General features: G+C 41.2%; 1 protein-coding gene across 2 annotated transcripts in view; it reads right to left on the bottom strand.

The window, feature by feature from the left end:
* Window positions 1–4360: 4360 nt before the first annotated feature.
* Window positions 4361–27280, bottom strand: part of PRORP (protein only RNase P catalytic subunit) — a 149785-nt gene continuing 126865 nt past the window's right edge. For both annotated transcript variants that reach the window (XM_037136062.2, XM_053672530.1), the window contains exons 6-8: window positions 9773–9921; window positions 6808–7003; window positions 4361–5443 (exon numbers count right to left, since the gene is read on the bottom strand). In XM_037136062.2, the coding sequence (XP_036991957.2) occupies window positions 5312–5443; window positions 6808–7003; window positions 9773–9921 (477 nt within the window). In that variant the 3' untranslated portion in view covers window positions 4361–5311. The remainder of the gene's footprint in view (window positions 5444–6807; window positions 7004–9772; window positions 9922–27280) is intronic.

Raw genomic sequence — 27280 nt, 5'->3', positions numbered from 1 at the left:
TCTGATGCAGTCAGAGAGAGCACAAGAAACCTGTTTTAATAATGGACTTTAAATAAAAGTAGATGTGGCCCTGGCTGGTGTGGTTCAGTGGTTTGGGTGCCGCCTGTGAACCAGAGGGTCACCAGGTTGGATTCCCAGTCAGGACACATGCCTGGATTGCGGACAAGGTCCCTGGTGAGGGGTACACGAGAGGCAACCACACACTAGTGTTTCTCTCCCCCTCTTTCTCCCTCCCTTCCCCTCTCTAAAATGAATAAATAAAGTCTTTAAAAAAAATGTGTGTGTGTGTGTATATATATATATATATATATATATACTGTATATATAAGATTTTATTTACTTGATACCTGGTAAAGTTCTAGTCCAGCTGAGAGTGACAGAGCTGGGGTCTCTTTAAAATGAACCTATGTCTTTACCACCTACTATGATCACCCAAATATTTGCGTCTCGGGCTGGATTTAACTAACACTAAAGAGGTGACTGGGGTAGTCATTTTAATATGGTTGGAACAAATTCTCTACATCAGATTTCTTGTCAGAAGCTACAAAAAAACCCCTTCATATATCACTGCTATCTACAACAAATTATCATGGTTATCTTAACAATGTAAGCCTTTTGGTAACAGTGTACTTTGAGAGTGTGCTGGTAGCAAAACTATTTTTAGCTGCCATCAGTAACTAGATAATTGCCTTCCTGTTTATTTCATTTCCCGGTTGAAAGCTAGTTGTTTATGTAGACTCTGGAAACACCCATCAGATTACATATTGTCAACAAAGAACTTGGGGAGAGAGGGCTTCAAGAGAATCTTGAAACACCATAAAATAGACATGATGAGAGAAAATTAAAGACCTAGCTGGTGTGACTCGGCTGGACATCGTTCAGCAAAGTGAAAGGATGCCAGTTGGGTTCCAGGTCAGGGCAGTTTCCTGGGTTGCGGGATGGGTCTGGGTCAGGATGCATACATCTGGGTCAGGGTGCATACATCTGGGTCAGGGTGCATACAGAGTTCATGGATCGTTTCTCTCTCACACTGATGTTTCTCTCCCACTCTCCCTCCCACCTCCCCGCCTAAAGTCAATGAGCATATCCTCAGGTGAGGGTTAAAAAAAGAGAAAATTAAAGAACATTTCTTGAGATTTACTACATTTACTCTCTGGTGTCCCTATTTTCTTTCATTCCACTGTTTTCTATGGTTTCCTCTTAGTAGATCTCTTATCTCTGAGCGGAAATCCCTTCATTTATATAGTATAGACTCAAGCAGACTGCTTTTCATTGACTGGGACGAAGCAGGAAAAAGCTAGTCCTCTCTCCTTTCTCCCTACTCCCTTCTTTCCCTCCCCTCGCTCCCCTTCTGCCTCCTGCAGGGCTGCTGGGGTATTTGCTGCTCCATTTCCCACGACCCCTTCCCCTTCCCTGTAATTCCCACCTAGGTTGCCAGATTTAGCAAATAAAAATATAGCATGCCCAGTTACATGTGAATTTCAGATACACACTGAATATTTTTAGTTTATATCCTTATGATACTTCGGACATATCTATACTGAAATATTGTTATTTACCTGAAATTCAAATTTATCCTACAACCCTACTCTCTTACCCCGTGGCCACAGGAGGCCCTGAAGGCTGCCTGGTCCCTCTTACCAATAACTCTCTCTGCTTAAGTTCTACCCCAGAAAGCATGCCCAGATCGAAGGTCTGCCATCCCATGGCAGTGGCCTGTGTCCTTATGCTCCCACTCGTTCCACCAAGGGCTCCCTTAGATGTCTTTCAGTCTGTGAATTCCAAATTGCTTAAGCATGGGCAAAACACCAGATCTGGACCCTGTGTTGCTTTGCCCTCAATGACCTCAATAATTCTGATTTTTAGCAAATGAAGGTAAGACTCACCATGACGGACCAGAATTCAGGTGCCTGCACAACACACCCTTCCTTTCCAGGCCTGATTTAGAATGAAACAACCGAGGAGAAAGAAGTCTAATGTGAACAAATGTGATGCATTTCATAGTACCGTAGGACACTGTTTGTTTTTAATCCTCACCCAAGGATATGTTTTTTTTAAATTGATTTTGGAGAGAGGGAGAGAAATAGCGATGCGAGAGAGAAGCATTATTGATCAGTTGTCTCTCAAATGTGCCCCAACCAGGGATCCAACCAGCAGCCTCAGTATGTGCCCTGACTGAGCACTGAACCCGTCATACCTCCTTGGTGCGCAGGACGGCACTCCAGCCAACTGACCCACCTGGCCAGGGCCTTCGGACAGCTTTTTAAAAACTTAGAAACCTGATGCAGGACCAAGGAAGTACTGATTGTATTTAAGTGCAAACTTGAAAAGTTAGCTTCGAGTAAAGAACAAGACCCCTGACGTGAGGTGGTCCCAATGTCCCCCCGAGAGAACTAACTCACGCTTCTCCTCTGAGATCTTCTCTTTATTGTGTCTAAGAACATCAGGAGGAGAAGACAGTATAAATACAGAAGCATGACAGACGGCAGCATGAAGCACTTTGGAAATATTTTTCAGTGGCAGAGTCAGTGCCCTTTCAAAACTGTCATTGTTTATGGCTGACTTTAAGGACACTATCCAGTCCCTAGGAGAGCTCTTTAAAGAATTTCTTCTTTCCATTGTGTCTTCAACCTTCCGTGACAGGTAGCTTTTTCCCCTCAGGTGATCAGAATAGAAAAAGGCAGCCGCCCTGTCTGGTGCAAGCTGACTTCATTCCAGGAACCCCTGCACTCCCCAGAGTCCTGTATTAGACTTACTTGAGTGGTCCTAGCACCGTTCCCCCCACCCTGCACAAAGAACAGATGCACCTTAATTTTCCTCAAGCAGAAATGAGTGTTTTGTTTTTGAAAGGTATTAAAGAGTTCAAAAATAATGTAATTTTTCTACCGCAATTTTCTCCCCTGAGAGCCATTCTGGAAATGTGGGCCCTTAGACAGGTGCTCCCTGCTCCCTCCCTGCCCCTCCCCCATCCCCAGCTCCTCAACTGTCTATCAGAGTTTCTCAGTGTAAATACTGGATGCCCCACCACTCAGCCTTTCTGAGTTTCTATGATCTACTCTAGCCTAAACCAGTGTAAGAGGTGGGCTCTGGTTGAAATGTCTCCACTAACTAGCTGTGGGACCCAGGGCAGCCTTCCATCTTTCTGCTCTGTTTAGAAAATGCTACTTACTGTTGGGCTTCGTGTTCTTCCAGGCTCATTCTTAGGTTCTAAAATTCTGGCTTCTTTTTTTGTATCCTGCCCCGTCTCTGTGTGTTCTTTGTGAGAGATATGCATTAGGCTTTTAGACAAGGTTATTATTTTTTAAATATTTTATTTATTTTTAGAGAGGGGAAGGGAAGGAGAAAGAGAGGGAGAGAAAGATCAATGTGTGAGAGATACATCAATTGGTTGCCTCTCACACGCCCCCAACTGGCGACCTGGCTCACAGCCAGGCATGTGCCCTGACTGGGAATTAAACTAGCGACCTTGTAGTTCATAGGCTGGTACTCAATCCACTGACACACACCAGGCAGCACTAGACAAAATCATTTATCAAATGCTTTTTTCTCTTTTAAAATTTTCTTAAAAGTAGGAGAGTTCCTTTAAAAAAGTTTAGCTGACTGAAAGCACAATTTTCTAAGTATGTAGTTTATGAAATTTAGAAAACAAACAGATTGGATTTATAAAAGCTTTCTGATTCTCGGAACCTTTGAATGCTCTCAGTTTGGCGGCTGGTTGAGTGGGGAGCCCTTTAGGTGTGCAGAAATGCTGACTCCAGTGAATGGTTAAGGAGATGAAACATCCCCTCCTGGTTATCCTGGGTTGTCTCTGTCCCTCAGACACATCCTACTTACATCCGTGTATATGTCTTCATGTAGTAATTATTTTCCTATGCTAACATAATTTTCTGAGGCACACTGTTGTAAATGCATCAATTTTAAGTGTTTAGTGTGATGAATTTTGACTAATGTAATATATACATTGGTGCTATCATCACCCAGAACTTCCCATCACCCCCAGGAGGTTCTCTTGTGCCCCTTTTCTCAGGCAACTACTATTTTGATTTTTATCACCACAGATTGGTTTTGTCTGTTCTTAAATATTAAATCATATGGTATGTAGGAGTAAGGAAATAACTATCATAAGAGTGCTACAGATAGGAATATTTTCAGCTAAAATCAAGGCCCGGTGACGTGTCAGCTGGCTAGCAGAGGAGTAAAACAGAGGCAAGTATTAAAACTTAATCACTTAGTTAAACTAAGCCAAACTTAACTGAATGGGAAGAAGCTATATATGTAACAGTAGAAAACTGTAATGGTGGGAAATTGTAGTCCACCCCGCCATTCTTTTGACACTGTTTCTCTAAGTGCTGACTCTGACTAATACGTGGCTTACAGACGAACAGCATGTTTTTATAAGAATCCTAGGAACTAGTTTCAAAAGATAAAGACTCTGCCCTTCAAGCATCCCAACTCCAGGAGATCTGCCGACTGTCCTCCCTGGAGCCAGGACGACACAAAGCTGGGGTGATGTGACTCCATGATGAGTTAACCAGATGCCACATGCAGGCCCATCACTTGCCTTGTTGGAATGGACTGTGCTCGTCAGCACACAGGGAACTTTTCAACCCCTGCTTGATCTCTTTGTTCTGTTCCCCTCTCCCTCCTTCTAAGAAACCTCTGCCTCCAATGAGAGGTGGAAATGGGTTTTGAGTCATGAGTCCCCATCTTCCAGGTGACCGGGGTCTGCAAATAAACCACCTTCCTTTACATCAGCAACTGCCTCTCGAGTATTGGCTTTCGGAGCGGTGGGAAGCAGGACCTGCGTTCCGCTGCACATACTTTCGAAAGCCCTCATACCAGGTGATGATGGAATTAACAGTGTTCACAAAACGTGGAGCCAATCTGGAAAAGGCATTATACCATGAAGCAGAAGATCACAGTGTAAAAGAAGGAATTGTCCCCCTTTCCTTGAACCCAAATAGTTGGGTGATAAGAGTTGCTTATAAGTCTTTAATATCTTGCCAGTTTTTCAGAAAGTGAAATAGATGGCTCAATAAGAAATGTAGGCTTCATTCTGCACTGAGTTCCCTAACTCTCGTTAAACCTCAAAAAAACTGTTTATGGGAAAAAAATGCAACTGGTTATGAAAAGATATTATAACACATTTAATTAAAAAATCAATTTGTTGACATACAAACCCATGGAACCAAACAGGAAAGCCTGATCAAGCAGGGCAGAAGCAGTGGTCTAATAAACAAGCGTCAACCTAAGAGCCCTGACACCAACAGCAGGACGCCCAGACACGACTTCCGCATGGGGGTACGAGCCTTCACGTCTCCCGGTGAAGGCACAGCCATTTGGTTGGCACTTCATAGGAGTATCTTTCCACCAGGTCCTCATCATACGGTATGTGCCACGAGTCTCCAGTGGTCTGCACCACCGTGTCATAGCTGAGAATGTGCTGTTGGATTAAAAAGGGAAGCAGACGTTGAGAACAACACCAGAGGGAAGCCCGGCCATTTCCCTTTCTTCTCTGACAACTTCTCAGTTTGCCTCAGAGACATATTCTCTGTCTTACTTAGCAATGAGTTTGCAAAAAGCAGCTAGCTCTGTAAAAGCGAACCCTCGTACCGGGATCTGCTTTTCTTGGAGTCTTCATGTTTAAGGTTAAGGACTCCATATAGGCGCACACACACAAACACCATACAGTATTCCCATTGTTGCCTTTTTCAGCTTTGTATGTGACAGAGGAAAACCCAAATACACAAAAATAGAGAAATAGTAGTAGTACAATGCACCCCATGTATCCGTCAACCAGCTTTAACCATTATCAACTCAAGACTAATTTTATGTCACCCACCCACTTCCTCTGCTCTGCCTCCACCCTCCCCCGCCCAAGATTATTTTGATGAAAACCTCAGATATATCATTTCTTCTGTAATTCAGTATGTACTGGTAAGATATAAAAACTTAATTTGTACATAAAATATCATTATTACAACTTAAGAATTAATAATTCCTTAACATCATCAATTTTTTGTTTACATTTCCAATTAATGTGCACATGTTTTATAGTTTGTTTGAACAGGGATTGAAATAAGGTTATCACATTGTGACTAGTTGAATTCTCTCTTAATTCTCCTTTAATGTGAAGCTTACCTTTCCATCTCTGTTATTTTTGCAGTCCTGTGTTGTTGAGGAAACCAGACCGGCTGACCCACGTTGCCTCCCTCAGGTTGATTAGGCTGACTGCATTTCTGAGGCATCATCTGATGCTCTAGTTCCTATAAACTAGTTTTGTGTATTTTTGACCATTAGATCCTATTTGCCATTGGCTAGTGTATTTTTCTGTAATAACTCACTTTTGGGTTTTCTCTCTTTGTTTGCACACAAGAGACATCCTTGTATTTAAAGACAGATACTCAAATCAAAGGAGAATTTAAGTGAGACCAGGCTGTAGAAGTGGATGAAACAGGAAAGTGGAGCTACTTAGCAAAAGTATGACTAACCATAAGGATAATTTTGAGTTCTTACAAATAAATGGAAAAATAAAAACCACATGTGAACATTTGCAATTAAAAAGACAATTGAAGCCATAATTGATGACATACCAGGTGTTTGCAATATGTCAGTTAACATGGGGTTGCCTTATAAAAACTTTTGCTTTGGCAGACTTTCTGTTTCCAGGAAATGGCAAATTCTAAACTAAAACTGAGAAAAATAAAGCACTTAGAACCTTCAACAAGCTGCAACATTCTTTGATCATGCCACCTTCTTACTAGGTACTTGACTCTGTTGACATCATGTAGAGGACACATGACATACCTGAAAGGTTATTTTTGATCCTGGAGACCTGTTAGTAATCGCCAGCTGATGTCCCTGTTGCCACTTAAAGAACAGGCGCTGGGTCTTGGCATCAGAGAGACAGGCCTTGTGGTCCCGCAGCAGATCCTTCGTGATAAACTTGCAGTGGTCCCCTGAGTGCAGGGTGGCGTAGAGAAGGAACGGATCGTCCTCTGAGCTGAGTGAGGCACAAGAAGGGACACGATCACGCACACCCTCAAGGAGGCAGAGGACAGCACTCTTCAGCATGCTTATCCTTGTTATTCTCCTTTGCTCTGAGGTGCTCTGCATTCTTAACCGACATGACCTCAGTGATACTTGGGAACTCCTTGAGCTGGTAGGCAACAGTATCTAGAACACAGAAGGTAAGGGGAAGGGAATGCTGCTTGGGACTCTTCATTGCTCAACTGGACTCTCCCACTAAAGTGAAGGATTATAACAGTAATCCTCTCTTCACATTCAAAAGTTGCTTCTCTGTGTTCTCAGGACATTTTTCTTACTTGCCTCATCCACCACAGAGCACCCCACCCCTTTCCTCACTCAAAGTCTGGAACATTCATAATAGTGATATGATACAGCAGGATGACAGTTTCTTGCAAGCCTCCAAAAACAACAGGTTGCCCTCAAAGCCGAAACTGGATCTCTCAATCAAGGCAGCTTCTAGGAAGTCACCCCAATCAGTGCCCAAAGGCCTCTCCTGCTTGGAGCAGAACCAGCAACTCAGAGTCTCCAATGGACCCTCAGCATCAGCACTTGCCACTGCAGCGCGTGTGCTGTAAAAACAGTGAAGCTACCTTGGCTCAGGGGAGTCTGGCTGCAACATGTGCTATAAACTTGTAACTCCATCCAAATGGCCCAGGGTAGGACTGTATATTTACCTTATACTGAAACATTTCAAGTGAAATGATAAAATGACTGAAATCTGCCTTAAAAGTCTCCAGGAAAAAGAGAAAGGGAAAGAAAAAATGTGGGGGTTAGATAAAACAAGGTTAGCAAATGATGGTAATTTTTGGAGTTGGGTGGCAGTTAGTTATGTGGGATTCACTGTACTATTCTCTCTCCCGTGCATATGAAAAGGCTTCTTTGGCATATTAATGAAAAATAGAATTAATGTTAAAAATTTAATATTCAAATCCAAAGCCATAGAGGGCCACTGAATCAATCTTTACAAATGGGTTTGGACTTCAGTGGATACAGTAAACACAGGTCCCCAATCAAGCACAAAACCATTTTAAAACAGAGTTAGTTCTTGGTTATAATACTTTGCATTTATCTAATTCTTCCACCAAAGAAAAATAGTAACGACGATGACAGCAATTAACACATATGCCTTCCATGTACTTGATGCTGTGCCAAGAGTTTTCCATGTACTATTTACAAGGATTATCTCACTGGACAGCATCCCTATAAAGGTTACACGGGAAGAAAAGAAGACACAGACAGGAAACGCCTTCCCAGACAGGAAGTGGCAGGGCCACGATCTGAAGCCGGGTAGACTCATTCCCAAGCCTGCACTCCCAAAGTCTACCCCGTGTCGCCTAACGTCGTTACATGGAGATCATTATTATCGTCTTCTACTCTGAGAAATGGAAGCATGCCCCACCCCATAAATAAATAAGAGAATTTAGCTAAAGGAAAAGGAATTTAGTCTGGGATCTGAATGAGGGGTTAGTCTCTTGCTTCATGTACCAAGAGCCATTTTACCTTTTTAAAGAATACATGATATGGAGAAATATTGAGGGAGCTTGAAGTTATCACATTCAACCTAATGAAACCCAGACTTGGGGTGGAGGCACACACATCATTCACGCAAAGTTGGAAATAAAGTTTCGTCAGCATATAGTATGAAAAACAAAAAGCATTCATTTGTGCTGTTGAGGATCTGTGTCCCTCCTGATTAGCTGCATTCTTCTTACTATGGACACTGTACATTTCGTTTCTGAGCACATTTTCCATATTCCTTTGGCTTCCCGGGAGGCTGTAGTTCATAGAAACATTTCTTTTATATTTAGAACAAAATCCAAGTCCCTTGCTTGCCTACCAGGGCCCACAAAGTGCTCTGTAATGTGGTCCCTGCCCTCTTCTTTCTGACCTCAGAACGGACTACTTTCCCTCTTGCTGCTACAGCCCATCTATACTGGCGGGCTTGCCTTCCTCCAACATGCTAAGGTCATTCCTGCTTTTTGAACACTTGATGTTCCCTCTACCTGTTATGCTCTTCCCACTACCCCTCTCCTTTTCTCGAATGATTCACTCCTTCCCTTCAGACTTGCCCCCCGACAAAGTCTTTTCCTGATCATTCCGCCCACTACCTGCCGACCTACCACTGCCTAATCCCTTCGTATCTACTTACTCTGCTTTATTGTCTTCATAGCACTGATCGCTGCCTGGAATTATATAACCTGTTTATTTGTTTACCTGTTTACTGTAAGTCATAAGATGTCAGAGACTTGTTGGTCTTGTTCACTGCTGTTTCTCCAGGAACACAGAACGTGCTCATATTTGTAAAGTATTTGTTAAAGGATCTATTTAGGGCCTTATGACTGCCTCAAATCTTTTTCCTTTTTTTTTTTTTTAATAAGGCTGAGTATACATACATATGCACTTTAAGAAATGGTGAAAATAGCCCTGGCTGGTGTGGCTCAGTGAACTGAGTACCACCAGCCTGTAAGCCAAAGGTTGCTGGTTCGATTCCCAGTCAGTGTACATCTGGGTTGCGAGCCAGGTCCCCAGTAGAGGATGAGTGAGAGGCAGCCAATTCTCTCTCTCTCTCTCTCTCTCTCTCTGTTTCTTTTCCGCTCTTCCTCCTTCCCTTCCCCTCTCTCTAAAAATAAATAAACAAATAAAATATTTTTAAAGATAAAAAAAAAAGAAATGGTGAAAATAGGTAACTACCAAGCAGATGACAGGAGCCTAGTGTAATTCAGTTATTACCTGCAGTACTTACATGTTGTCAGCAAAGAAACAGCTGGCTAGCTTTCGCACCTCTTCCATCTCATCCTTTTTCCACTGGGCACGTGAATTTAGCATGTGCTTCCGGCCCAGGACCAGCACGTGCAGATTCTGCTTGGCTAGTTGAGAGACCACACCCAAGAGCTAAAAAACACAAAGCCGGACCCCAAGAAGGTCAAGGAAGGAAGAATCTCAAGTAAGTGGGGTGATTCTTCCAGCTGGTGATCTCAATGGGGTGAAACACTTTTCTGGTAAGGAGTAAGAAAACATTCCTTAAAATAATTTCCATCTTTGTAAGTCTGAGGAAAATGCTTCCTTTTTACAAATTAATGTCTAACACTTGCCCAATGACCAGGCCCTATTGGATCCAGGGTTTAAACAACATTTTAAAAAATAAGTATAAACTAGATTTATTTTTAAACTGTGTTCCCTAAAGTCTACTGGGATAGAGATGAGGAGGCCCAGGAAGATGGGGTTTGGCTCCCGTACAAGTACATACCAACCCCGTTTCAATCAATATAGCTCAGCTTTCGTATATTTATATATTGGTATTTTGCATGTTTTCGTGTTAGTAAAGGTTTGTGCTTCTTATTTTTAAAGTATGTAAGTAGCTGGAATTTTCAGCTAACTTTTCCATGTCACGATCCTGCAGAGACTGCTCTTTTCATTAGAATTCCCTTTTCCTCCCAAAGGCCTGTCAATTTCCATCTCGTAGCCTATCTTCCAGTCAGTGCGTTTACTCCCATTCTCTCCACTTCCCACCTGTCTTCCGTGCACAGGAACTCCTCTTAAAAGTCTAGCCTTGGATTTTTGGTAAATCTAGTACTTTGGTGAGCTTGCCTGTAGTCAGTCTTTTGTAAATAAAAATCTAGATATTATTTTCTTGTGCAGCCTATTAAACTAAGCTATTATATAAAATAAAATAAAAGCTACTGAAAAATGATCATTTATGTTATAATAGTGTACCAGAAATATAAAAGTTCTTTAATTTATAAGACTTGCTGAGCCTTTAAAAATCACAAGTTCAAAGTCACTGAAGAAATCCTTAATTTTCTTGGGTCTTGGTTGGAAAGGCACTGATTTTAGGCTAGGTTCTTATTGCTCATAATTTCTTCCCATGCAGGTTTTCAAGATATTTAAAATTCTTTTTTTAATTCTCGTCTGAAGATATATTTATTGATTTTAGAGAGAGAGGGAGGCAGAGAGGGAGAGAGCAAGAGAGACTGATTGGTTGACTCTCGTGTATGCTCCGACTGGGGATGGAACCCACAGCCTTCTGGTGTACAGTACAACGCTCCGACCAACTGAACCACTGGCCAGGGCTTAAAATTCTATAACCAATAAAATTTCATTCATTTATTTGGTCAGCTGTCAAATATTGCTTTAGTACCTCTAATGTCTAATGCACATGTAGAAAACAGTGAGTTAGTAAGGGCTAAATTTTTTAATTACTAAGATGCTTTGGATTTTTAAAAATATATATTTTTTATTTATTTTTACAAAGAGGGGAAGGGAAGGAGAAAGAGTGGGAGAGAAACATCAATGTGTGGTTGCTTCTCATGTGTCCCCTACTGGGGACCTGGCCTGCAACCCAGGCATGTGCCCTGATTGGGAATTGAACCAGCAACCTTCCTCTTCACAGGCCTGTTCTCAATCCACTGAGTTACACCAGCCAGGGCTGCTTTGGATTTTTATATATATGTATCCTACTAGTCTCATTATTTTAGGAAAGAGTAGTTGGTTTTACTACGCCTAATTATTAACCGTAGAATTAAGAGACAGAATCGACACAACTTGCCCACTGAATGTGAGTTAATACACAGAGAAACATATAAGAAAATATGTTTAACATGACTAGTTTGTAGAGAACTAAATGTAGAGAACTTCAAATTAAAATCACAATAAGATATCAACTTACACCTGTCAGAATGACTATCATCACTAATCAACAAACAACTAGAGTCAGTGACATTGTAAACTGGTGCAGCTACTATGGGGGCTCCTCAAAACACTGAAAATAGAACTACCATATGACCCAGGAATTCCACTTGAGTACTTATCCAACAAATTGATAGTTGCCAGATAGGAGGTGGTTTACAGGGATGGGTAAAAAGGGTGAAGATTAAGCAGTACAAAATAGCAATTATAAAAATAGTCACAGGGATGTTAAGCACAACATAGGGAATTTAGTTAATCATATTGTAATAACTACATATGATGCCAGGTAGGTACTAGACTTATCTGGGAGAGCATGTTGTAAGTTACATAATTGTCTAACCTATACACCGTTCAACTGAAACTAGTATAAAACAATAATGTAAACTTTCATTGAAAAATAAAACAAAAAATATATTCTTAAAAAAAAAAAAAAGAAGTATACACTAAGACAAGTGTGAGGGCTCTACACCCAAAGCTTTACAGCCAGTAAAATATAGTTCTTTTCTTCAAAGTGAGGAATAACAGCTACTGTGTTCATTCGGCAGTCACATCTTGGCCTCCCTATGTAGAAGGCACACGGTAGGGATCACAGCCTAATGACTAACATTAGTTAAAGACAGAGGCTCCTGGAAGAGCAGGAAAGGCTTGGCTTGAACTACTCTGGGGCACCATCTTGTGGCTGAGAGGTATCTGCTAGAAGCAGCTCTTTGAAAAGGACATCACAGAGGACAATACAGGGAAGACACAGGAAGGAAAGGTGAGTGAGAATACAGATTAAAGGCACTGGACTCAAACTCTGTGACAGTCACGAGCCACTTCCTCTGGGGTAAATGCCAAGGCAGAACACTGGGTTGGAGTCATAGGTATACTCAGAATAGTAAAGAAACAGAAGATTCACCTTAATTATATGTTATGTCAAAAATAAAACTGGGAGAAATTTCCACTTCTGGGAAGATAGTGTAGATGTATTATATCTATCCCTATTTCTCCCGCTAAATACGAGTAAAGACCTTGAGACATTAAATATAAAATGAACACGAACACAAAGCTTTGAAAGGTAGAGAGGAAAAGGAGGACTGGCCAGGGACCTTGGGACATGAGGATTGACATGCTGGTGAGTTCCTTGGGTTTTCTTTTTGTCTCATATATCCTAGACTTGCAACTGGACATGACAGCAACCTGGAAATGCCAATGAAAGCAGACCAAATAAGACCAACAAAGACATGTTCTCTCTAGCCAATGAGCCAGGAAAGAGGCGGTCTAACGAGACTTAAAACAACACCAGCAGACTATGATGTGTGTGTGTATGAATATGTGTGTGTCTATGAATATGTGTATGTGTATATATATATATATATATATATATGCACACACACACACACACACACACACACACACACATATATATATATAGTTGGCCAAAAAGCTCATTTGTTTTTTTCCGTAAGATGGCTATAGCAGCACTTAGTTGTCTTTAACTTCATTGGAAACAATTTTGTAAGACTTATTGTGACAGCTGTCATAACAGCGTGCATTTAAAAAAACATCAAAATTGGTGAATTTTTGGTTAGCAATTTAATATTGAAGATGGAAGAAAAGCAACATTTTCAGCATATTATGCTTATTATTTCAAGAAAGGTAAAAATGCAACTGAAATTCAAAAAAGATTTGTGCAGTGTATGGAGAAGTTGCTGTGACTGATCGAACATGTAAAAAGTGGTTTGTGAAGTTTCGTGGAGATTTCTTGCTGGACGATACTCCATAGTCTGGGCAACCAATTGAAATTAGTAACACCCTAGTTGGTGTGGCTCAGTGAATTGGGTGCCAGCCTGCAAACCAAAGAGTTCCCAGTTTGATTCCCAATCTAGGGCACATGCCTGCGTTGCGGGCCAGGTCCCTGGTACGGGGTGCGTGAGAGGCAACCACACATTGATGTTTCTCTTCCTCTTTCTCCCTCCCTTCTCCTTTCTAAACTAAATAAATAAAATCTTAAAAAAAGAAAGAAATTGATCAAATCAAGACATTAAGGACAAGCAATGTTATACCATGTGGGAAATAGCTGACACACTCAAAATATCCAAATCAATAAAGTTATTGGTGAAAATGAAAATGTCTTTTATTTTATAGAAAAATCCATACAGACTTTTTATAAACCATGTTATACATGTGATCCTTAGAGCAACCATTAAAAATGCTATACAAAGAGGTACATTAAAACCCACTATGACTAAAAAAACAAAACAAAACAAAACAATATATAAAACTGGAACTCTAAAAAAAGTTCAAATGGCCTACAAGAAGGCAGGAAAAATAAACAGAAAAACAAAAACCAGAGATGACAGAAAACAAAAAATAAAGTGGCAGGCAAAAACCCTAACCTCAGTAACATGAACTATAAAGAGTGTTAAGACATTAATTAAAAGACAGAGCTTGGCAGAGTGGATTAAAAAACATGGTCCAACTATATCCTATCTCAAAGAGCTCACTTCAAATATGAGTATAGGGTACTGGAAAGTAAATAGAAAAAATTATATAATGTAAACATTCATCAAAGGAAATCTGGAGTAACTATTAATATTAAATAAGGTAGACTTCAGAGCAAAGGAAATCACTGGAGACACAGAGGGACAGTATACGATAAAAGGGTCACTCGACCAAGAAGATACAGTGATCCTAAATGTGTACATCAAAGAGCAGAGCTGCAAAACAGGTGAAACAAAAGCTGATAAAAATGAAAGCAGAAACAGACATCCACTGTTATAGTTGGTGACTTTAACACTCTTCTATCAATAATTGAGAGAAGAACTAGACAGAAAATCAGCAAGTAGATAGCAATACTCAACACCACCATCCACGTCCATGGATGGGAAGACTCAAGATAGTACATAGGTGCCATTCTCCCCAAATTGATATATGGGTTTAATGCCCTCATTAAAACTCCAGCAAAATTTTTTTAATAGATACAGACAAGATTATCCTAAACATATATGGAAAGACTAAGGAATAAGAAGAACTAAAACAATTTTAAAAAAAAAGAATAAAGTGGGAAAAATTTGTCTACCCCATTTTAAGTGTTATTATATAGCAACGGTAATCTAAAGTGTGTGACATTGGTGGAGGGATAGGCATATGCAGCTCAAGAGAACAGAAGAGGTGACCCAGAAATGGGCCCACACAAACATGCCACAGAAAGACGGCCTTTTCCACCCATGGTGCTGGAGCGAAGGGACATGCATAAGTCAAAAATGAACCACTACCTAAATCTCACACCATATAGAAAAAAATCAAGAAATCAAATAAAAAAGGACCTAAATGTAAAATGTTAACTATAGAGTTTTAGCAAAAAGACCTAGGAGAAAAATCTTCAGGATGTAGAGCTCTGCAGAGTTCTTAGATCTGACACCTAAAACACAGTCCCTAAAAGGAAAATTGAGAAGCTGGATTTCATCAAAATGAAAAATGGTTGCTCTGTGAAAAGCCCTATTAAAAGTATGAAAAGACAAGTTACAGATGGGGAGAAAATATAAAGAATTCTCAAAATTCAACAGTTAAAGAAAAGCAAACGATCCATATAGAACACAAGCAAGGAACTATCACTGGAGAAGACATACAGATAATAAGTGTGTGGAAATATGTCTAACATTATTAGCCATCAAAGAAATGCAAATTACAACCCAGAGACATATCACTACACACCTACTAGAAAGGCTAAAATAAAAAATAATGCTAACGGCAGATGCTGGTGAGGATGTGGAGAAACTGAATCACTCATGTATTGCTGGTGGGTATTTAAAATGTTATAAGCACTCTGGAAAACAGTTTGGCTTTTTTCTTATGAAACTATACAACTAAATAAAACCTTAAATATAAACTTAACCATGCAATTACCACATAATTGAGTTACTGCACTTCTGGGCATTTATGCCACAGAAATGGAAGACATGTTCACATAAAAACTTGTACACAAATATTTACTTACTTAGATTTATTTCTAGTAGTCAAAGACTGAAAATGGTCTAGATGTCCTTCAACAGGTGAACTGTTAGACAAAAATGTGTACATCCAAACCATCGAATACTAATCAATAATAAAAAGAAACAAGCTATTGATATCACAACGTTGTGGACTGATCTCCACAGAATGATGTTGAGTGAAAATAGCCAAACAACAAAGGTTATGTACTGTCTGATTCCATTTATATGACCTTCCTGAAATTAGAAAATTAAAAAGACTGAGAAAGATTAGTAATGGCCAGGGGCAAGGAGGTGGTGGGGTGAGGGGTGGAATGGGCGTAGCCATCCAAGGGCAACATGACGAATCCTTGCGGCCATGAACATGCTCTATCTTGACTATCAACATCAATATCCTGGTTGTAATATTATAATACTAGTTTGGCAAGATGTTACTATTGGGGGAAATTAAGTAAAGACACATGAGATTATTCTGTATTATTTCTTACATCTGCACATGAATTCTACAAATACCTCAAAAGGTAAATAAAGAGCAAAAAAACCTCCTCCAAAACCTCAAAAACTAAAACAAACCAGGCCTTCCTAGGAAGGATAAAGGGGTCTGTGACAGATATCCATTATATACAGGATGGTCAACATCCTACCCCAAAGCAGAATCCTCCCCTTGAGACTACAAAGAGGGATTATTAGGTTTAAAGGAGAGAGATGCAGAAGTTTCCTTAAATTCAGGGTGGTCCCGATCAGAGAAGCCGAGAGCCACTCTGGGCTGCTCATAACCTGGAGAACTCTGGACAGTTCTGGACTTGCCTAAGATGTCTGAAATCTGGGCTACATAGTAGAGCAAATAAACAGTATAGCGCGTTCTAGAAAATATCTAAAATTCCAAATTGGTTCCAGAACTCCAGGTACCCAGTACCTCAAGGTTCACCTGAGATCAGACCTTATTCCCCTCCCTGAGACCCTACTCCCCTCATCCCTCACATTGCTCCTTAAGATGTCTGAAGAATAATTCTCAAAAAATCAGAAGAGTGAGAATACATTTTAGCTTAATATTTGGTTCAAATATTTTCTGGTCTGGCTTCCATTCTAATTTGGTTTACCTCCTGTAGGAAAAGATTAAGAGGGATTTGTTTACTCTTAAGAGACATATTTTTGACATGAAACTGATGAAAGGTAGTTCCTGAGCTTAGGGTAAAAAAACTCTTGGCAGGGCTGCATGTGTAGAAATAACTGCGGAGGGATGCGCAGGAAGTAGAAAAGCTGCCTAGGAGGTGGGAGAAGGAGCAAGAGCTTTTCTGAGTAATCCTAAACAGCAAGTGGAACTTCCTTTCCCTATTCTTAACTTTTTACCTCCTCCTCTGCAGTCTCTGGCATTTCCTGGGTTGTGTGCACTGGAGATCTTCAAAAACTCCAAAACATTTGGGACCCAATGCCTACAAACTTTAGAAGTTCTATGCCTGTTCTACAGCAAGCCAGCCATAATCAATGTATTTCATTATATAATACTCATTATAGGATACCTTCAGGAAAGAAATTCTTGGAATCAACCCAAATGACCATCACTAAATAAATATAAAAACAGTATGTTGTGTATACTTACAATAGACTATTAATCAGTTTTAAAAAGGAGTAAAATTCTGACGCATGCTACAACATGGATGAAAGTTGGAGATGTTAAGTGAAATACATCAGACACAAAAGGAAAAACAGTGATGATTCCATTTATATGCAGTAAGTAGAATAGTTAAATTCATAGACAGAAAATAGAATGGTGCCCAGCCAGTGGGGCTCAATTGGTTTGGACTGCTGTCCAGTGCCCTGAAAGGTTATGGGTTTGATTCCCTGTCAGGGCACATGCCTGGGTTGCAGGTTTAGCCCCCGGTTGAGGTATGTGTGGGAGGCAACCAATCAGTGTTTCTCTCACACTGATGTTTCTCTCTCTCTCTCTCTTCCTCCCTCTCATCAATAAATAAATATTTTTTTAAAGTGGTGGTTGCCAGGGGCCAGGTGAGGGGGAAATGGGTGGTTACTATTTAAGGGGTACAGTTTCAGCCCTGGCTGGCGTAGCTCAGTGGACTGAGCGCGGGCGTGCAAACAAGAGTCACTGGTTCAATTCCCAGTCAAGGCACATGCCAAAAGTTCATGTTTCAGTTTAGGAAGATGAAAAAGTTCTAGAGATGGATGGTGGTGATGGTGACACAACAATGTGAAACATTTAATTCTACTGAACTATACATTTAAAAATGGCGAAAGTGATAATTTTTTTGATAAATTTCATATGTATAGCCTAACACAGTGTTTTACTGTGGGAATTTACAAAATGCGCCACAGTTGTCAACTCCCGGGCAACCCAATGTGTCTGTACCACCTCCCACTTCTGTCTCTCACCTTATTGGGAGACAAATCCCAGACAGAGTATCATTTGCATCTGTGACTATGTCAGAGTGTATTTCTAAATATAAGGACTCTAAAAAAAAGCACAATACCATTACAACATGTAAAAAAATTAACAATAATTCCTTAATATCAAATCTACAGTGTTTACATTTGAGCCATATATATTTTTAAAATCAGGATCTAAAAATTTTAGCTCCATGCATTGCAATTTCTTGATTGCACTTAAAAAATGTGGCTGTTTGTCTAAAGGATTTTAATTGCACACATTTAGATTTTGCCAATTGCTACTGTATGGTATCAAGTATAATATTCTCTAGTCCACTGTGTTTCCTATAAAGTGGCAATTGGACCTAGAGACTTTAGGAGATTCATTTTTTTGTCTGTGTGTGTACATGCATCTATTTAAAATTGTGGCCCTGATAAAGTAAAAAGGTCAGTTCATTCACAAAAAATTAAGAGAACCTTCTCCATCAGTCACGAGGCAGGGGGTACTGGTGATACAGATGTAAAGACACATTTATGCCTAACCTCCAGGAGTCAAATGAGTGAGGTATCTAATAAGGGCTAAGCAGAAAGCACAGGCACTTAAATCAGACTGACGTTGGGAGGGTGGCCAGGAAAGACTCCACAGAGGAAGAGATAGCTGACGCTGAGTATTCAGATGAATTGTCCAGACAAGAAATGGGAGTTTCCGAGGACAAGGAGCAGTGTGTTGAAGGTGGGGCCTCTTTGTTAGTCTGCTGAGTACAAGAAACCGCAAGCCATCAAATGTGGCTCAGGCAGAGGTGCAAGAGGATGACATGGATGAACAGTTCCAGGAATAAGGCTGGAAGATGAATGTGGGGGTCAGATCACAGGTGTCCTTGTAAGCCATGATGAGTGTTTTACCACCTGGAAGCAGTGGGGGAAAACAGGATTTAAAACGGGAGCATGACATGGCTACCAATTTAGAGATCAAAACTGTGGATTGCAATAGGGAGATCAAGTGGGGGGCTTCTGCAGTAATTCAGGTGAGAGAAAACGAGGACTGAGACATCAGCAGTGAAGATGGGCAAAGAGAGTCAAGCAGAACTGACCAGCCTTAGTCACTGACTGGATGTGGGAAATAAGGAAAGGGATCAACAAGAACAAATCTGGACAGCTGGATAAATGATGGTGGCAAGACGGTCTTGCGAGGGGGAGCTGGTGGAGTTCCCAGGTGGGAGACATCCGGGGGGCGCCAGTTACTTGACTCTGCCCCTTAGGAGAGGGCTTTGGGCTGCACATAAAGACCTGGAATCATCAGGGGACATTCGATGGCAGGAATGATTAGCACACAGATGAGGTCTAAGAGGAGAGGATACAGATGAGGATGAAACCTGAGGAATACTACTATTTAAAAGAGGGATTTTTTTCTTTTTAATTAAATTTATTGGGGTGACACTGGTTAATAAAACTATACAGGTTTCAAGCGTACAATTATGTGATACATCATGGGCACGCAGTGATTAAAAAACATTAAAGGAAGCTGAGGAATAGCTAGAGACAGAATAAAATCAGGAGACAGTGACCTCTCAGAAAGATTATAAGGAGCATTTCAAGAAGGAAGGGGAGGCTAAGAATATCAGTCCTGCTGAGACACCAAAATGTGCCCTGCAACCTGGAGGAGTCATTTTGATGATGCCATTGTGGGGGGCGGGGCATGGGACTGAGATTTCAGTTGGTTCCCTAAACTCTGTGTGGATAAGGTTGCAGTTTGTGCACAGACACTCTGTCTTACAAGCTTGGCTCTATTCTGCTTACTGAAAATAACAAATCAATTATGCCTTCCCATTTCAGAGTGCTATGGCCTCTTCCAAACCTCCAGCCTCCCAAAAGCTTCACTGTGAAGAGAGGAGGATTTTGGTTTTGTTTTTTAAAAAATGGAAGAGACTTGAGAATATTTATATTTTGATCAGAAAAAGCTAGTAGTGAGGTAGAGGCTGAAGACACAAGCATAGAAGCCACAATTGCTAGAGTGAGGTTCTGAGAAAGCTGGCAGAAGGGCCGTCCAGAGAACCAGTGGAGAGAACACGTCTCGCACAGAGATGGATTTGTGCATAGACCAGCTGGTTTGCTTGTGTGGTTGGAGCATGTGGGTGTGTGGCGTACAGGTTGACATATCAGGCCATTTTTCTTGATATCTTATTTTCTGTGTGTAACAGAAGCTGAGTCATTGGCAGGGTGGTGGTGCGGATGAAACAGAGCTGGCGTGAGACTGGGAGAGGGAGCCGCCTGCAGACGCAGACAGTGTAAAAACCCAGGCGAGGGTGGAGGCCAGGAGTGCCTAGAGACAGCAGCAGTTGGCAAAATGGGGAGATTCACAGCCCTCGGTGCCCTGGCTGCAGAGCGAGACGGCCAGGGTGGACAATGTTAGTCCCACGTTCCATGTTAACATCTGGTCAAAGGCACTTCCGGGTGGAGCCATAGTTGAGGCATCAGTCTTCTAATATCATTCTCCCGTCTACTTACTGTTAGAGACACCTTTCTAAATTTGTCAGGAGAGGATCTGTGGTTTGGGGTTCTGGCCTGAGTCAGGAATTCCAAATTTCTATTTTATTTATTTACTCAGATGTCTTTATTTATAAAGTAGGAATAAGGTACCCTCCCACCATCCTCAACAGTGTTATTATTTATTCATAAGCCATCATCAATGAAAACTGTAAAATGTCAACACTCACATTACCATTTCTCTGTGAAAAGATCTCAAAACTACCTGACTTTCAGGGCATGCTCTCTCTGGCAGTCTCCTCCTTTTAATGGCTTTGGGAATCTAGGAGCCCATTGGACACGGTGGCCTCAAGAGGCCACATGTTAACGCTGAAGTACATCTCCTTCTTCACCTGCCTCTGCATCTTCTGCCCAATCCCCACCCTTTAACGTGGGGCTTCGGGATGGAGAGAGGAAGCTGTACTTATCTTCGCCTTTTAGGGGCAGGATCTCCCCCCGCCGGCCCCAGCCCCATTCTTTTCAGCTACTTAGAGACATGCACTCCATGGAAAACGTGCTCATGGTCACTCCCTGGCAGCTTCGGATGCTGTTCCTTGATGTGTGAAATGAGTGAGTGCAACCGGTTCTTCAGGAACAACTGAAGTCCAGATTCCTGTTCTCAGCCATGGACCATTTTCTTCAAAGGATCTGATACCGAAGGAGAGCTTGATTAAAGTAGAAATTGTTCTCTCTGAAAATGGTCAGCAGCTGACACAGGGGCAGACTGTGACCGACGGGGCAGGGTGTTGAGGAGCAGACCTCGCAACACTTGATGGGCCTAAGCTTTCGGAGGCCTCACTAGGGAGGCGGTGAAGTGATTTCGTCTTTGACCTGACTGCTCTTTACACACACACACACACACACACACACACACACACACAGACACACACAGGTGTGCTTCAGCACTGAGCTGCGGAAGGAAAGCAAGCTAACTGTAAACAAAATGTCGATGCCAAAGAGAGTATTTTTAGCTATTTATAAGTGGAGAGACATAAAATTCCATGAAAAACAGAAAAGAAATTCTTAAAATTACCACAAGTAGCTTGGATACTGTTTCAACGTAAAAGAATACCAATTTCTAATACCAGTTACACAGTCATTTGGGAGATTAAGACTAGGAAATGCATACGGACTTTTTACGCTATTGTTTCACTGAAGACAACCTGACAGTAACTTGGGGCCTGACCTGGAACGGAGGATGGGAGGTTTTCTATCTGAGTCTGGCTAAATTTCAGGATATGAAGGGATTAAGTCAAACGCAGACAAGAGAAAGCAAGAAAAGTAAAGAAAGACTCTGTGGATCCTTTTCTTTCACATGCATTAGTTAATTTTGAAAATTATTTCCCACACACTAAGAATGTGAAACCACTCCAGGATGCACACAGTGACTAATGACCTCTATGGAGGCAGTGTTCTTGGACTCAGAAGACCATAAACATTATGTTTATAATTGATGCACAAAGTTTACAGCAGAAAAAACAAGGCCCATCATAACTCACACTAGAACGATGGAGTTTTCTACTTGTTTCTATGTTCCTACTGTCTGCAGGTAAGCTAATATCTAGTTCCCTTCCCTTTGTCTTTGTTCCTCTCATTTCTCTCTTTTTAGAGGTTTTATTTATTTTTAGAGAGAGGGGAAGGGTGGGAGAAAGAGAGAAAGAGAAACATCAATGTGTGGTTGCTTCTTGCATGCCCTCTGGTGGGGACCTGGCCCGCAACCCAGGCACGTGCCCTGACTGAGAACGGAACTGGATCCTTTGGTTCACAGCCTGCACTCAGTCCACTGAGCTACACCAGCCAGGGCTCATTTTTCTTTTAAGCAAAGTTTTGTGAAGAGAATCCCTGCCCCAGAGATAGTCCTTAAGTGACTGCTATATTTAACATATTTTCTGTGTACTTCTAAAAATGCCACCAAGGAAGAGAGTGTGGGAAACCTACTAAAGTTGTGGCTTGAGGCTTCCCATCATGTTTTCATTTGCCTCTTATTCACTGCTGCTGTCTCAGCCTCAGTTCTACCTTTGACAGCTGTTGCTGCTTGCTCACACACACACACACACACACACAGAGGGAGAGGATACTGTTCATTTAAAGAACGATTAGTAACATTTCATTGCTGGAACTGTTAAAGAGCCAAATACCATGTAAGACACAGCTTAGCCCTTGATGGAAATGAGAGAATGGAAGAAGATGAGCAAAGGATGTGTTTTAGAGAAGCAGCAGAAGCAAGGTGAGGGGAGGGAGAGAAGCTTTCACTGAGTGGTATTCAAGTAGAGGAAGCCGCAAAAGCCTGGTGGTGTGGTTCCAGGGAGGAGAGACTGAGACTGTGCTGGAGTCCTGCTTCCATCTCTGGGGCCATGTGCTTTGAGCACAAGAAAATGGAGAAACCGACTGTAAAGCTCTTGGAATCTCTTCGAAGAAAGTATATACACAAAATACTATTACTTTATATGATATCACACATGATCCCACTGATTTACATTAGACTCACCATGTCCTATATCCTGCTTTCGTCAGTCTTCGGTATTTTAGGGAGATTTCAATGATCTCATGCTGTCTTTAGTTAATGCAACAACTCTGCCGAGGAAGAGAAATAACCTTCCTGTCTTGGGAACATCCTGTCCAGTGTGGGATGTGTTTCCTGCGTACCATGTCTCCTTCTGTGCCATCAGCACCCACACAATTATCCAGCCTTTTAGAAAACGATTAAACTGTTGGCCTGGATGGATTTCCCCAGCTAGATTAGAGTCAGAGCTGCCTAGTGGACTGAAGATTTGGCTCCTAACTCATAGTGTGACTTTTCTCCAACCATTCATAAGCATTCTTTGGTTTTTCTAGTTTCTCCATGAGATATCTGTGTTTCTTTTATCAGTAAGAGCATGGAAAGGATAATATTTTGAAGACTCAGAACAAATTTTTGGAAGATAAATGAACTTATTTGTATGCAATTTAATTTTCACTTACAAAAGCTTACTAAAAAATTTTTATCCTGGCCAGGTGGCTCAGTTGATTGGAGCTTCGTCCCATACACCAAAAGGTTGCAGGGTCAATTCCCGGTCAGGGCACACACCTGCATCGCAGGTTCGATCCTTGGTGGGGGTGCCTGTGGGAGGCAACTGACTGATGTTTCTCACATCAATTTCTCTCTCTCTCACCCCTTCCTCTAAGCATATCTGTGGATGAGAGTTTAAAAAAAAAAAGTTTTCCCCGGGGTCCCAGATCCAGTCCATGTACAGGGAATAACTGGTTCACACTGGGAAAGTATGTAAATACTTTCTGGCTCACAAGACACCATTTAATGACTAGAGGAGAAAGAATGTGATGAGCAGGGCTCTGGAAGCTTGCAAATGTGTGTAGTCTCTCCATGGCTGCGCTGATCCACATATCTTTTGTCCTGGACAAAGCCACACATAATTGTATACTATGGCTATTGATTTTGCTTTCTGAAATAATCCTGTCAGTTAAAAATAGATAAAAGACCCAGGTATATAAAAGACACCTTGCACATCTCCAGTTAATGTCCCAAGCCATTCACACAGCTCTGCAGTGGAAGGGCTTATACAGTAAATAAAACTGATAGACATAAAAGAAACTTTTCCAATCTACATCTATTAGTTAATAGTATAGTAACAGTAACTAAGAACACAAGCTTTGGCATTAGGCTGCCTGGGTTCAAATTCCGGTGCCACTGCGTCAGAGCTGTGTGACCTTGGGAAAGTTACATACTTCAGGCCTCTGTTTCATCCGTGATAAATGGAGATACAAATTAGGTTATTATGAGGGTTAATTTAAATGCACATAGATACGAAGCACATGGAAAAGTACGTCAGCACATCTGGGCTCTTATTAGACAGTACAGCCTTAATTAGTTTTTTTATCCCCACCAGCCCCACTGTATTTTCACTGCCCCCAAATAAAAATTAAAAGTAACTTTTTTGGCATTATCACAGACTTGGGTGATTTTTACGTTAATCTTTCTGTTGACACTTGTTAAGAGTAGAAAATAAGTTTTCAGATTAAAAAGGCAAAAGAAAAACATGCATCTAATGCCGCTTTAAATCCCATTAAAACTATAATATAGAATTCTTCCAAAATGACAACCCCGCAAAAACTTGGAGAACAAGAGGGGAGACAATAGCAATAAAATCTGGAAGCTGAATGGTGGATGGACACACAGGTAACTGACTTTGCAGCTCTAACAGTCACTTTGGAGAGGGGTAAGCTGAGAACCAACTCAGCTTCTCAAAGGCAAAGGCACGAGGCTAAATTAGAGGTATGTGGCTTTAATTAGGAGAACTGACAGGATTCAGCTGAAACTGTTGAAAGCTGTTGAAGAAGCATTTGATTCCTAGATTTGTGGTCCCTGCCCCACCCATTGTTTCTGCAAGATGCTAAAGTCTGAAGGTTCATTACTTGGATGTGGTAAATCAGAGTGTCTCTAGACCGAAGTACCAAGCACATGTGACAGTGTAAGTATCATACTGAAAATAGGAATTATGTGAATGTATGCATATTGAATGCAGAGTGCTGAGAAACCCAGACCCCTTGCTTCCCTTACTTGGCTCTCAGAACACTGGCAGTAAGGCCTTTACGCCGCAGCCGAGGGACTGGCAACTTTCCTTCGGGGAATCTGACCAGCAAAAGAGAAAAAAAAATCCTAAAGATTATGAAGATTGGGAATTCCCCAACAAATGGCCCACCCAGATCATCCAAGCAGAAGGTCAACAGTCAACAAGCCCCACCTGCATACTTGAGCTTCCAATGAATTCGTTTAATCAGAAGCAGATAGCAAAGAATTACCAGACAGCTGTGGAGAGTCTAAAACAAATCAGGAAAACAAGAAACTGAAAAAACAAGGCTATAGGGAGAAGGCAAAAACCCCACAAAAAAACCTCTCATTAAAATCCTATGAGATAACATCATGCATTTATGAACAGGTTTTTTGTTTGTTTTTTTTAAATGAGGAGAATAAAGAAAAGTTCTTAGGAATTAAAACATGACTGCAACCATGAATAAAAAGAATGAATAGAAGGGCAGGAACAGAACATTATCAGGGAGCCTTCCAGGAAAAAAGAAAAGAAATTTAAAAATATAAGACATTTAGAGGACCAGTCTGTGGGATGTGAGAGCTGAATGAAACAGAAAGAGAGAACAGAGAAAGTGTCAATGAAGAAGTCGTCAATGAAATAACCAAAGAACATTTCCCCAAACTGAAAGATACCAGATTCTAGAATAAAATAGTCCATTTCACATCCAACTCAATGGGTGGCAAATAGACCATACCAACTCACACTACAGTAAAATTTTAAAAAGCTGGAAACATATGATTCCAAAAACTTTCAGAGAGAAAAAAAGCAGAGAATATAGAGAAGATTAGGAGTCAGAATGTCCTCAGACTTTAAGCGTAACACCGGAAACATGAAGCAGTTTTCAAAAATTTGAAAGAACATTATTTCTAACCTAGAGATCTATTTTCAGCCACTGTATCATGTATGTGAATAATATAAAGACATTTACTGACATGGGGACTCTCAAAATGTTTACTTCCCATGCACCTTTCCTTAAGTAGCTCCTTGGAGAATGTTTTCCACTAATAAGACATTCAAGAAAAATAGGAAGATAGGAAAGAGAAGACCCAATACAGTAGGAAGGTGATGGGAATTACAGAGGATGGTGAAGAGAGGTCTCAGGATAATGGCTGTATGTCAGATACAGAGGGTGATTAGTCCAGACTGGGAGTCATCCCAGAGAGAGCCGCACTGGGGACAGTCATCAGCACGATCCCCACTGCCATCACCCTACCATTTTAACCTGAGCATAGAACAGAATGCCTGTGTGAGCTTGTACTTGGCTTGTCTTAACCACAGGCTGAAGTTACTATACTCCCCTCCGGGCCCTGCTGCCTGATCGGTGAAAACTTGCATTTTACTAAAAATGCAAATTTTTTTCTTTGACCTACTCCTGAAAGCTGGACGAAATCCAGAGTGCATTTAGAGGCAGTAAAAAGAAGCCTATTCTGTTTGACCAGATTTCTGTTAAATGTCATACACCTGGTCCAGACCATGACTCTGCCAGATGTCCTCACTGTGGTAAACCCTCTGTTTCCCAAGATTCATTCATAACCTTAAACCCTGACTTCACAAAAGGCTCTTATAAGCTCTAAGAAGCCAACACCAGATGATGAACAAAAGACCCTTCAGCTTCTTTTTAAAAAAAGTATACAGTTTATTTTTTAAAAAAGATTTTATTTATTAACTTTTAGAGAGGGGAAGGGAAGAAGAGAGAGAGGAAAGCGACATAAACAACAGTGTGTGAGAGATACATCAACTGGTTGCCTCTTGTGTGCCCTCGACTCAGGACCTGGCCTGCAACCCAGACATGTGCCCTGACTGGGAATCCAACTGGTGACCTTTGGGTTCCCAGGCTGGCACTCAGTCTACTGAGTCACACCAGTCAGGGTGACCCTTTACCTTCTTGAGAGAGCTGTCATCTAATAGCTGTCCTTCCTCACACAGCTAGGATTGTGCCTGCTACTCAGGTTTTCAAACCTAAATAATGAAAAGCCAAAAAAATTACACTATCACCAGGATGACGTTATCTGGCTGGAGATGGGGTGGGGCGGGGGAGAATGAGGGTGAAGGTTGGACTGGGCACAGAGAGAGTTTCTTAACATGACTGGTGGGTGCCCGAGT

Source organism: Artibeus jamaicensis, unplaced genomic scaffold (assembly GCF_021234435.1).
Source record: "Artibeus jamaicensis isolate MK-2021 breed Jamaican fruit bat unplaced genomic scaffold, CSHL_Jam_final contig_760, whole genome shotgun sequence".
Lineage (NCBI taxonomy): Eukaryota > Metazoa > Chordata > Mammalia > Chiroptera > Phyllostomidae > Artibeus > Artibeus jamaicensis.
This window is presented reverse-complemented; position numbering and strand designations above follow the sequence as displayed.